A 12522-nucleotide genomic window follows, 5' to 3' on the forward strand; every position below is an offset into this window, starting at 1 on the left:
ATAAAAAGAAAGTTGGAATGCAGATACTACCCGACTTCAAAACTACATAAAGCTACAGCAACCACGGCAGTGTGATTACTGAAAAAAACAAATGGAGCCGGGCGTGGTGGCACACACTTGTAATCCCAGCATTTGGGAGGCTGAGCAGGAGGATCGCAGTTCGCGGACAGCCTCAGCTACTTAGTGAGGCCCTCTGTAACTCAGTGAGACCCTGTTTCAAGATAAAGAATAAAAAAATGGGTAGGGGGTGTAGCTTGGAGGTCAAATGCCTCTGATTTCCAATGGAAATCAATGGAAGAGAATACAGAGCCAAGAAACAGGCTCTGTGTTATATAAATAAATATAGTTAGATAACTATATTCAGACATAAGTATAGTTAGATAACTTTTGACAAAAGAGAAAAAGCAATGCAATGAAAAAGAGTCTTTGCAACATATGGTGCTATAGCAACTGGAAATCCACACAAAAATAAAGTGATTAATTTAGACAATACCTGGAATTGAAAAATTATGAAAAATACCTTCAAAAACACAACTTAGGTTATTCACAATCTCCACTAAGAAATATTCTCAATAATAATAATAATTTTATATGTATGTGTGTGTGTGTGTGTGTGTGTGATTATCTCCCAAATTCTTTTGTTTTTTGTCAACATTTTGGCACTTCTAAAACTGTATGAGTTTAATTGATGCCTAAAACTGTCTTGTAACATAAAAATTATAAGCAATACTATTATCTATTATTTAATACTATATTTTTAAATTGTCACATATATTCATGCATCAAATATTTATTAATAACATGTATTTTATGTATGTTTATTTATGAATAACATGTATTTTTATCTTTATTATTACAAATATTTTTAACATGAATGATATCGATTCTCACTAATCTTTCCAGTGGTCTTATTATATATAACAATTGTTATTATTAATAAGAATTACCACACATAACAATAGATATTGTTATAAATAATAAAATTTTGTATTACTATTATATCTATAGATCAATAAAGTGAGATTCTGAAAGGATGATTTCCAGTAAGGCACAAATTGATCATAAAAGCCAAAGCTATATTATATTTTGGTCCTACTATTCCCCTTACTCTTTCTATATTCCTTTACTTACACAAACAATAATAAAATCAGCAATAATAGAATAAAAAATCTTTGTTTGACAGGACTTGGGATTGAAGCCAAGAGAACCTTACCACTGACTTATATCACTAGCCTTTTTTATTATTTTATTTTGAGATACAATCTTACTAAGTTGTGCAGGCCAGCCTCAAATTTGCGATCGTCCTGCCTCAGCCTCCTGAGTGGTTGAGATTACAAGTGTATTTCACCACATCCAGCTCCTGATCATCTCTTTCTAAGAGCTGCAAGGATTAATAGGAAACTATCTACAGAGTGCAGTACAAATGCTTAGAGAAAAGTGTTCAGTTTCAGAAAATTATCTGTATAATCTTTTGAGAATGCATTGCCATATTTCCTGAGGCCAGTCGCACACACAATTTCCAACTAGCCTAGACTGGGCTAGGTTCCGACTTGGACAGGACATTTCTGATTAAGGCTCAGGGATGGTGCCACAGGAATTGCTATTATTAAATCCACAACCAATGTTTCCCAGTAGAAACCAGTGACTCAAGATAGTTCTAGGTGGTGGTTGGCACAGAAAGATGCCATATTTCTATTGAGATGTCAAATCAAAAATCAATCCACTGACTTAGTCACCAAAATTAATCCTTGCCTGTAGGTCTTGAATTATCTTAGAGTGTCTGTCTTTATCTATAACCTTTTCTACAGTGAAAACTAAGACCCTTTCTATTTTCACAATTAAAATTTCCCAACTATTAGGAAAATGAGTTACTGTAGTAAAGTTCATTCTGAAGAATTGTGTTGATATCTGTAACTAAAATGATTGCTCAGTGAAAAAGATAACCGGTTTGAACCAAACCAATTACAATTTTCCCATGTTTAAAATTTTATGGTTATAAGAACCAAAATAAGAATAATATAATAAATCTGATGGAAGGAAAAGAAGATAGATTCTGTTTGTAAATACTATTTTTCTCTACTCAACTACTACTGCCTACCATTAACCTATATTAAAACTAAGACTCAGTATAAGGACTATAGAATCTGATTACTGAAACCAGAGATAGTGATCACTATAGGAAAACTTAGCAACCAGAAATTTCAAAGAGATCTCAGAAATGTTTAAATCAATATTATTGCATTGATGTTATCCATAAATCATAACATTTTTTCATTGACTTATTTGCAGTTTCACTTCCTGGTTGGAGTTTCACTCCAATACAAGCAAGAAGCACACACATTGCACTATTAATTTCCTACTTTTTTTAAAAAAATCATCATTACCTACTTAGAGTATCTAGCAGCACTTTAAGAATTCTCAGTCATGAGTTGGCTGTGTGCACAAATTATCCTGATATGATGTTTGAAACACCTAATTTGGCAACAGAATTTGTTAGCTCTAAGCAAGTGTCATTAAAAGAAAATCATAATCAGAAATATGGTTTGAGCTTCCCCATATACAAGAAACTTTTCAAATGTACACATTAAATTTGGTAATATATATGTATAAATCTTAAAAACTAAATTTAGTGTATATTTTCATTGCAGTAAGATTTTTAAAGCCTACCTTAATCAAGATTACAGAGACTGCTCTATCAGTGAAAAACAGTGCAAGAAAAAAAATTTGTTTTGATGGTATAGTTTGGGTCTAAAATACTCATTTATTGACATACCCTCCATCTGTGGAAAAATTTTAAAACAATATGATTATCTATCTTAGGATTATATGAAGACACTATTGGCTGAGTATAACAAGAGTGGGGGGATTTCACTTGTGATAATCGCAGGTTAAATAATCTGGATAACTACCTCCCATTGAAAATAACTGAAAACAAAGTAAAGTTTTTAAAAATACACACATGTTTTTCTAAAAGTGAAAACAATCAAGAAGCCAGGGAAGCATTCCTCGCCTGGACAGAGAGAGGAGACCAAGGGAACAATAAGCTCAGGTTTGCCATCAAAGATGAATGGATAAAAAAAAGTAGAATATATGTATACAGTGGGGTATTACTTAGCCGTAAAGAAAAACAAAATTCTGTCATTTGCAGCCAATGGATGAAGCTGGATGTGATCAATGCATGTTGTATGCATGCATGGAAATACATTGAATTCCACTTACGTACAATTAATATGTGGTAATAAAAGCAACTCTTATAGGAAAAAATAGTTGACAGCCTGCACCATAGAATTAGATGTGATCAGCCTTTCCATGTCCTGGCAGCCCGTTTTAATGTAATCCAGAACCAGGTGTGGTGGCACACACCTGTAAACAGTACTTGGGAGGTTGAGGCAGGCAGATTGCAAGTTCAAGGGCAGCCTCAGCAAGTAGTGAGACTCTCATCAACCTAGAAAGACCCTGTTTCAAAATAAGAAAAAAAAATAAAACAGGATGTAGCTCAGAGGTAGAATACCTCAGGGTTCAATTCCCCAGTACCACAAAATAATAATAATAATAATAATAATAATAATAATAATAATAATGATGATGATGTAATCCAGGCTACCCAGAAAATAAACAGAACTAACAGTAACTATGCTGTTTTCCCAGGAGCCTGGAAGAAGCGATTTAAGTTCTGTCTAGCCAGGTATAGTGGTACATGCCTATAATCCTAGTACTTGGAAGGCTGGGGCAGGAGGACCATAGGTTCAAGACATTCTTAGTAATCTCGAAAGAACCTATTTCAAAATAAAAAATAAAATAAAATTGGGTGGGGAGTAGTTCAGAGGTAGAATGCCTCTGGGTTAATAAAAAAAAAGAAGTTCTGTCTAAAAGATAAGTTTACTGACAACTTTTATTTTCATCATTAATGTTCAGCACAAAATCACAGATAACTGAGGCATAACCGCCAGACTCCAGAGCAGCACATTTAAGTAACAGGCACAAAAAGAGGCCCATCCTAGAAGAGCTATGTTCAAGGAATCGAAAGTCCTTTTAAAATGTGACCATCTGGAACTGTAAACTATTGTGGGGGAAAAAAAGGCTGAGAAGATTAAAAAAAAAAACACAGAAATTTAAGAACTAAAAGATAATCTTAATGACCAAAGGTTTTATTTTAATCTGTATTTTATAATAAAGAAGTACAAATATAAGCCAGAGGTAGGGGGCACATCTGTAATCAAGGTTCTTGGGAGGCTGAAACAGGAGGATCATAGGTTTGAGGCTACCCTCAGCAACTTAGCATGACTCAGAAACCAAGTGAGATTCTCAGCCACCTAGCAAGACCCTATTTCGAAATAAAAACAAAAAATAAAAAGTTCTGGGAGAGTAACATGGAAAGAGAATGCCCCCTGGGTTATATCTCCATGCTACAGAGAAAAATAATAGTAATTCTGTGCACATAGCAATTTATTTTTTGTAAAAGCTCTGTGAAAGCCAGACATGATGGCACATGCTTGTAATCCTAGTACTTGGGAGACTGAGATTGGAGGATCTCTGGTTCAAGGACAGCCTTGGCGATTTAGTGAGGCTCTCGGCAACCTAGTGAGACCCTGTTTCCAAATAAGAAATAAAATTGGTCTGGGGATATAGATGTAGATTGGGGGTAAAATTTCTGGGTTCAATTTCCAGTGACACACACACACACACACACACACACAGGGAGAGAGAGAGAGAGAGAGAGAGAGAGAGAGAGAGAGAGAGAGAGCGAGAGCGAGCTTCTTGAGGTAGACATACCAGGTACTTTTCAAATCCTGTTTCCCAAATGAGGCAGAATACAAGCATTCATGAGCACATAACTGGTAAGGCTAGAACTACCACTAAAACACTAGTTCTTTGGTTACTTATCCAGTGGTGTACCCCTCCCTTTTATGTTACTGTCATCATCTGGAATAATACTTTTCTACATTTTTGGTAAAACTTCCCATCATCCCGCGATGACATTTTAAAGGTCCTATTCTAGCAGGTCATCATGCTAGCATGCCCATCGGGCTGGCCATCTCTAATGCGAACACAACCTTAATTTCTGTGGATGTGGGTAAAGGCTTTCTATTGCTAATAGGTGGTAGGAAGATGTGTGGATGGATTCTTTCACTCCAAGGATATGACTCATTATTTTAAGAAAAATAAAGATGGAAATTGTCATAAATACCGTATAATTGATCTCTTTGTAAAAAGTTAATGCCTGTCTGGTTTTAAAAAAAAAAAATTCTGAAGGCACAAATATCTTTCAGGTTGGAAAACACCTCCCAAAGGCTCCAGACAAAGGAGAACTTGATTCGGGCACGTATCCAAATGGCCAGTTCACAAGATAACGTGATAAGAGGCCAGTGGGGTGCATGGAGCATTGCAGCAATCAGGCTGGGTTAGACTGGGTAGAGGAGGGAAAGTTGTTCAAAATAATGTTTTTTAATGCCCTAGACTTAACTGTACTGGAATTCTTTCATTTTCTTAAGTCATGTGCTTTCTTACCTCCCGACTACTTCCCGTGTGCTTTCCCTAACTCCTACTGAATCTCAGGTTTAGGAATAGTGTCACATTAATTACCCCATTGTACGTTCCCAGAGTAATCTGCACTGTACCTTATCAAAGCCCTTATTCAAAATCATGATAACTATAGATAAATTATTATCTTTTCTGCCAGAGATAAGCTCATACAAATCATGGGCTTTGTTTGATTCACCTTTATATCTCCAATGTATATTGAAGAATTTGGTATACAGGGGGGACTCAATAAATGGTCATAAGTGTGCAATTAAAATACAAAATAGCCAGACATGCTTTTGTATGCCTGTAATCCCAGTACTCGGGAGGCTGGGACAGAAAGATTGCAGGTTCGAGGCCAGCCTCAAAAAATTAGTGTAGCCAGACGTAGTGGCGCACACTTGTACTCCCAGCATTTGGGAGGTTGAGACAGGAGGATTGTGGTTCACAGACAGCCTCAGCTACTTAGTGGGGCCCTTTTCAAGTCAGTGAGACCCTGTTCCAAAATAAAGAATAAAAATAGGGCTGGGGTCTAGCTCAGAGGTAGAGTGCCCCTGGTTTCCATCCCAATTCTGAAAAAAAAAAAATTTAGTATAACCCTCAGGAATTTAGGAAGACTTCGTTTCAAAATTTTAAAAAAGAGCTGGGTATGGTGGTGCACACCTGTAATGCCAGTACTTGGAAGGCTGAGACTGGAATATTGCAGGTTCAAAGCCAGCCTCAGCAACTTAGTGACACCCTGTTTAAAAAATAATAATAAAAAGGGCTACAGGTGTAGCTCAGAGGTAGAATGCCCCTGGGTTCACTCCTCAGTACAAAAATAAATAAACAAACTAATTAATTAATTAAATAAATAGGTCTGGGAGTATAGCTAAGAAGTAGAATGACACCCAGTTCAATCTTCAGTACTAAAAAAAAAAAAAAAATCTTGACTTCAAATTCAAAATATTAAGATTGGGAATTGTGGTTGGTTCTTATCTCTCAGAAGAGCTACAGACCTTAACCTTATCTTCCTTCCCAAATCCTAAAGCAAGATTCCATGTTAAACTTTGAGAATTAACATTTCAATCAAATTTTCTGACAACTACAGAAAATATCTACCTCTCTAGTGGTGAAAAAGTGAGAAATAAAAAATTAATTTATCTATAAGGTATGAAAAGGGTCAATTCATAAGGAAATCAATTTAAAAACTAAATCCATTTGTTTCCCATCCAAATTACAGATTTCTTGATAAACAGAAAGGACCGAAAAGAGGATAATTACTGGAGAAGGATATAAAAGAATAGTGTTTCATTTAAAGTAAAAACAAGGCTATGAACTAGTTCTCAGTATCTATAAATTCCATTTCTAGTTCATATAAAAACTAACAATGTCATGTAATGAATTCAGCAAGAAAATCTTTCCTCATTTCTTTTATCAAAAAGACAATGTATATTTCCAATGAAGTTTGGTAAGTTACATTCAGTTACTAAAATATGAATCACTGAACACTGCACTAAAAACTAATGAACCTTAGAAGAGTTTGTTTAAATATTTGTAACTAAGGGAAAGTTTATAGACTCAATTACCCTGCAAATGCATACCAAAATGTAGCCCTGAACTCAGAAAGTTCTTTATTTTCTTTCTATCAAGTCATGGGAAGGGTATAACTCTCCAGTCTGATAATTGCTAAGGCTAAATCTACATGTTTTTATGTTTTTCCATGAAAGTTCAATATTATTACAGATTTTGCCATTATTTCCCTCTAAGCCTCTCTTTTCTGGAGACTCACAATGATTAAAAAAAAAAAAGAACACATGAGTTAGCTTTATTATGTATTATGCAGCTTATCTATAGACATAAATTCCCTAAGTTAATAATAAATCCAAAGAATCATCATAGTTTTGTGTTACTAACAAAACCAACAATATACATGCAGAGAAAAATATCAGCCCCCCCCTTTCAAAAAGAATACATAAACAGTAAATGACTTACTATAATATGCTGGTAAGGATCTATCACAGACATCTTGGCTTCAATTACAGGAATTCTCACACTTCAAAGGCACTGGAGCTCCTTTAAAACCTACAAAACAACCAATCAGTATGGTTACGCTTCCTCTTGGATGCAGTTCCACTATTTAAATATGATTTAAGTAGGCACCTTGGGGAATAAAAGTCTACCCAAGAGGCCTAAAGGGATTGAGTTCGCTAATTATATATATGAATGAGAATACACGTGACTTAGAAAAATGGTAGTTGTATTTTGATACGCCTGTATAATTTCCATATTTTTGTTCCAGTTATCTCTGAGTAATAATTAGGAAACTACAGGGGTTTTTTTTTTGTCTTGTTTTCCTTGGCCAAACAGTTTATAAGAAATTCATTGATATTACGGAAAGTTAAAATTATTTTTTGTACTGTTTATAATTGAAGAGCCACGAATTGTTTATTTTCCCAGTTGGTCACCATTATGCAAATACACAATAAGAAAGGAGGACTTTTCACCTTGGCTATTTGTTAGGAATTGAAAAGAAACATACTCATGTTGAATTTGAACTTTAGTAATAACATTTTAAAACAAATGTTCATCCTAAGGCACCAGTTTACTTTGGAAGCATTTAAGTTAAATGAATTTTTGTTTTTGTCTGTGTGTGTGGTACTAGGGATGGAACCCAGAAGCATTCTACCTCTGATTTACACCCCCAGTCCTACTTTTTTTTTTTTTGGTGGTATTGCGGCTGGAACCCAGGGGCTTTTCTACCTCCGGGCTATACTCCCAGACCCATTTTATATTTTATTTGGAAACAGGGTCTCACTAAGTTGCCGAGAGCCTCACTAAGTGGCTGAGGCTGGCTTTGAACCTGTGCGATCCTCCTGTCTCAGCCTTCCAAGCGCGGGGATTACAACGTGCACCACCACACCAGTCCTTATTTTACTTTTTAGTCTAGAAACAGGGTCTTACTAGGTTGCGGAGGACCTCACTAAGTTGCTGAGGTTGGCCACAAACCTGCAATCCTCCTGTCTCGGTTTACCAAATACTGGAATTACAAGTATGCACCACCATATACAGCTAAAAATGAAGATATTTTAATGGAAAAATAAGTTCTATATATTCTTTTTTTGTTTCTTCCACAATTAATCCCTATCATTTAAGTTAAAATAAAAATTATGTAATAAAAATGTTTGCTATTCCATCTTAGATTTTTGTCCTTGGAATTTTATAAAGTAACACATACACTTCAGAATCCTCTAACTCACATCTAGTTCGAAATATCATTTCAAGTATTTTTTATTTACCTTTGATATATAAATTCCGTAACATCTATATTTCATAATGAAGCAAATGTGTTTGAAAAATTTTAAACTAGTTTCTTTTTAAAACATCATCTTTTTCAAAATCATAAAAATGATTTGTATTCATTGTCACAAACGCAAACTGCTAAGGCAAATGAAAAATAAAGTGTAAACATTATTTTCATTTTGATGTATATCTTTTCAGGCTATTTCAATACAAATTCATACATATAGAGCAAAAGAAAAAGAATTTGAGTTGCTGGATTTTTTACTATTAATAAAGGGCTCTCCTTGCATGCTCTCAGTTTTTTATACTCATTTCCTTCATGTTTTTGTTTTATTGGTGCACTATAGCCTCACATTATAGTGTGGATCATGTTGACAATGGCAGATATTCACACAGTACTTGGTGCCCGTAGTACCAGAAAGGCAAAAATGACCCGCAGTCCACTATGTAAAAGGAAAAAAAAAAAAAAACTTGTTGTTAAAGTCAAACACTTATCTACATTAATCACTTCTTAAGCTCTCTAAGCACAGTATATTTTTTTTCCGTCGTCCATTTTCATCAGGCTAAAAATGGGTACAGCGTTTTAAATCAATTTTCAATCAAAGTGAGCCAAATTATCTTTCTTATCTTTTTTTTTTTTGGTGGTGGTGGTACTGGGGTTCCTGGAAGCCCTTCTACCCCTGGGCTACACTCCCAGACGACCTATTTTTACTTTTTTTTTTTTTTTTTTTTTGAAACAGGGTCTCCTAAGCCAGATCCTCCTGTCTCTGCCTCCCAAGAGAGCAGGGATTACAAGCCCGCGCCACCACGCCCACCCTGATTTTATCTTAATAAGTCACTATAATCTTCACTTTGCATCTGCTTATCTTACATCTAATAGAAATGTTTAGGCTAACATTAGCCAGTCACTAATCACCACTTTGCTATCGGTTGACTGACCCCTCTGAAGCTCATATTGAAATTTAATTGCCAATGTAACAGCATTAGAGAGGGAGCCTTTTAGGGGCAAGGAGGCCAAGTTAATGCCTTTATACAAGAGCTCAGAATGGAGGCGCTCTCTTGTAGCCCTCCCAGCTTCTGCCACGTAAGGATCCAGCCTCCCTCTCATTTAAAAAACAACGTGCAAGTTCGAAGCCAGACTCGCTGGCATAAGAGACCCTGTTTCCAAATTTTAAAAAAAAAGTATAAAATAGGTCTGGGAGTGCAGCTTGAAGGTAGAAGGATTTCCAGGAACCCCAGTACCACCAAAAAAATAAATAAATAAATAAAAAGAAACAAACAAACAAACAAAAAAAAAAAACGTACAAGAGGCAGTCTTAGAAGAAGAGAATGACCTCCACGAACACCAAATCTGCTGACGCCGTGACCGTAGATATCCCAGACCCCAGAACCGTGGGCACTATATTTCTGTTCTTTACACATTACACATATTACCTGTTCAACAGCAGCACAAAGCTGACCATGACACTCTGCTGTCACATGTCTGCTACTTGTTGGAGTTGGCTCTTGCCGTCATTTAATTTTTATTTAAAATAGACCAAGACCCTACTTGTCTTGCTCTACTAGCCTCTACTATCTACTATATAGTTTTTCGTGTTTCTCCCCACCCATCATTTGACTATAAGCTCTTAACTAAAACAGAAAAAGTTGTATTTATTGTGAAATCCTAGCCACTGTGTAGCACCAATGAACACTTATTACATATTTGTTGAATGAACAAATGAGAGAATGAATGAATGGAGGAATATAGCTCTACAAATAAGAAAGATAATTTTCAAACCTAGTTACATTGAAATATGTCAATCAAGTCAAGGAAAGTTCACTTTCTATTCATTTATAAATTGTGTCCTCCTCGTGCGTATATTCTCCACCATCCACATTAATCCCCTCCCTTGCTGTAATGAAACACCCGAGGCTGGGTAACATACGAAGCACAGAGGTTCATTTTGGCTCACAATGCTGGGGCCCACCTCTGCCAATGACCTTCTCGCTGGCAGAGTCCTAAGCGGTACAGGACACCACATGGTAAGAGACAGGGAGCATGCCTCTGTGTGTATCTTCTGATCTCTTAGTCTCTTATAAAACCACCAGGATTCAAAGATGGAGGCTTTACTCTAATGACCGTTTCTAACCCTGATCACTTCCCAAATGCCCCTCCTCTAAACACTATAGTCAGATTAAGTTTCCATCCTCTTAATACATCCTGATGGGAATTAAACTCCAGCAAGAGTTTCAGAAAAATCTGGGCGTGGTGGTGCATGCTTGTAATCCCAGCATTTGGGAGACTGAGACCTGAAGATTGCGGTTCGAGGACATTCTGAGACCCAGGTTATACTGAATATAGCACTACACCTTAAATATTTCAGTAAGGACTGAGTTCATTACAGTGGAAATATCTAGCTCATAATAGATACTCAGTACATCTAACTTCATACTTTAAGATAAAGTTCACATGAATTGATCAATAATAGCCACGTATGTTTATTTGAAAGATGTACTATCTGTTGTAATAATTATTTTGACTGTGGAAAGTCAGAAAAAGTTGATGGATTTATCATCCAATAAACAAATTTATAAAATATATTTTGCACTATCAAGGTGCTGGAAGCACATGGTGCACCAAAACCAAATGCATCAGGAAACTGCAGGCTCCATACTTGATACCATCATGCTGGAGCCTTGAAAGTCAACAGGACTCAGAGTTATTCTCACCAAAGTTTTTCATGCTCAAAACAGGATCTGGGCTAGAGGCTATAACCCAGTGGTCATGCGCTTGCCCAGCATGCACTAGGCCCTGAACTTGATCCACAGCACCTCAAATTTTTTTTAAAAAGTTTTAATGATAATGATAAAAGGAAAGAGGTTATACAGTTATTCAGTTCCCAAACAATGGTTTATCCAAGAGATCTTTCAATCATTTGGCAAAAGTGTCTTTGCTAACTATGTGGTCTATGCTGAGAATGCCTGGGAAACAAGGCATAACTCCTGCCTTTGAGAAATAGAATGAGCCATCTAGGCACGGCCATAAATACTGCCTCGTTTAATACTTAATACAGATTGCTAAATGCAGTAGAACTATCTATGATTGGTGTCTTCAGTTGGATGGAAAATTTGAAACTTCCTCCCCTTCTATGAAGGCACTTTCCATGAGTTTCTATTTCTGTAGCATAAAATTAGAAACCCTTAACATGGTCTACTACTGTGCTTTTATACCTACCCAGTGCAAACCAAGGCAGGAAAACTTTTCTTGATCACAATATAGCATACAAATATACATATTCACACATTCAATTAAATAAGGAAATAAGTTTAATGTGATATTGTTATTAAGAAAAATGTACCTTGTTTTTTGATACTATTTCATGTTTAAATGCTAAGAGCCGCCCGCTGAGTTGATTTCATGACTCACTAACAACCATTTGAAAACCACTGGTCTAGAGACTTTGTGATTAGATTCTATCAGCTTCCTCATCCTCTTCCTCCCGCTCTTCCCTTTTCTCTGTTACAGCCATATGAGTTGTCTTTTCTTTCTTCAAATGTGCCGCGCTCTCTCCCCATTAGAGCTATAACCTACATCTTCTACCCAACCATTTATTCAACAAACATTGAAACCACACCTACTATGTGTCTAGCATTTTTCCAGAAATTGCAGAAGCAAATAAGTTAGATACTTCCCTTCCCTCTTCGGGCTTATATTTCTAGAAGGCAATTAGACAAAAA

The 12522-nt window shown here is 36.0% G+C and overlaps 1 protein-coding gene across 2 annotated transcripts in view; it reads right to left on the reverse strand.

The window, feature by feature from the left end:
* PLA2G4A (phospholipase A2 group IVA) overlaps positions 1-7527 on the reverse strand; it is a gene marked incomplete at both ends in the record, with an annotated part of 124795 nt that extends 117268 nt beyond the window's left edge. For both annotated transcript variants that reach the window (XM_080699610.1, XM_080699609.1), the window contains one exon: positions 7495-7527. In XM_080699610.1, the coding sequence (XP_080555736.1) occupies positions 7495-7527 (33 nt within the window). The remainder of the gene's footprint in view (positions 1-7494) is intronic.
* Between the last annotated feature and the right edge of the window lie 4995 nt (positions 7528-12522).

This window comes from Muscardinus avellanarius (assembly GCF_963383645.1).
Source record: "Muscardinus avellanarius genome assembly, chromosome: 7".
In the NCBI taxonomy this organism is placed as follows: Eukaryota; Metazoa; Chordata; class Mammalia; order Rodentia; family Gliridae; genus Muscardinus; species Muscardinus avellanarius.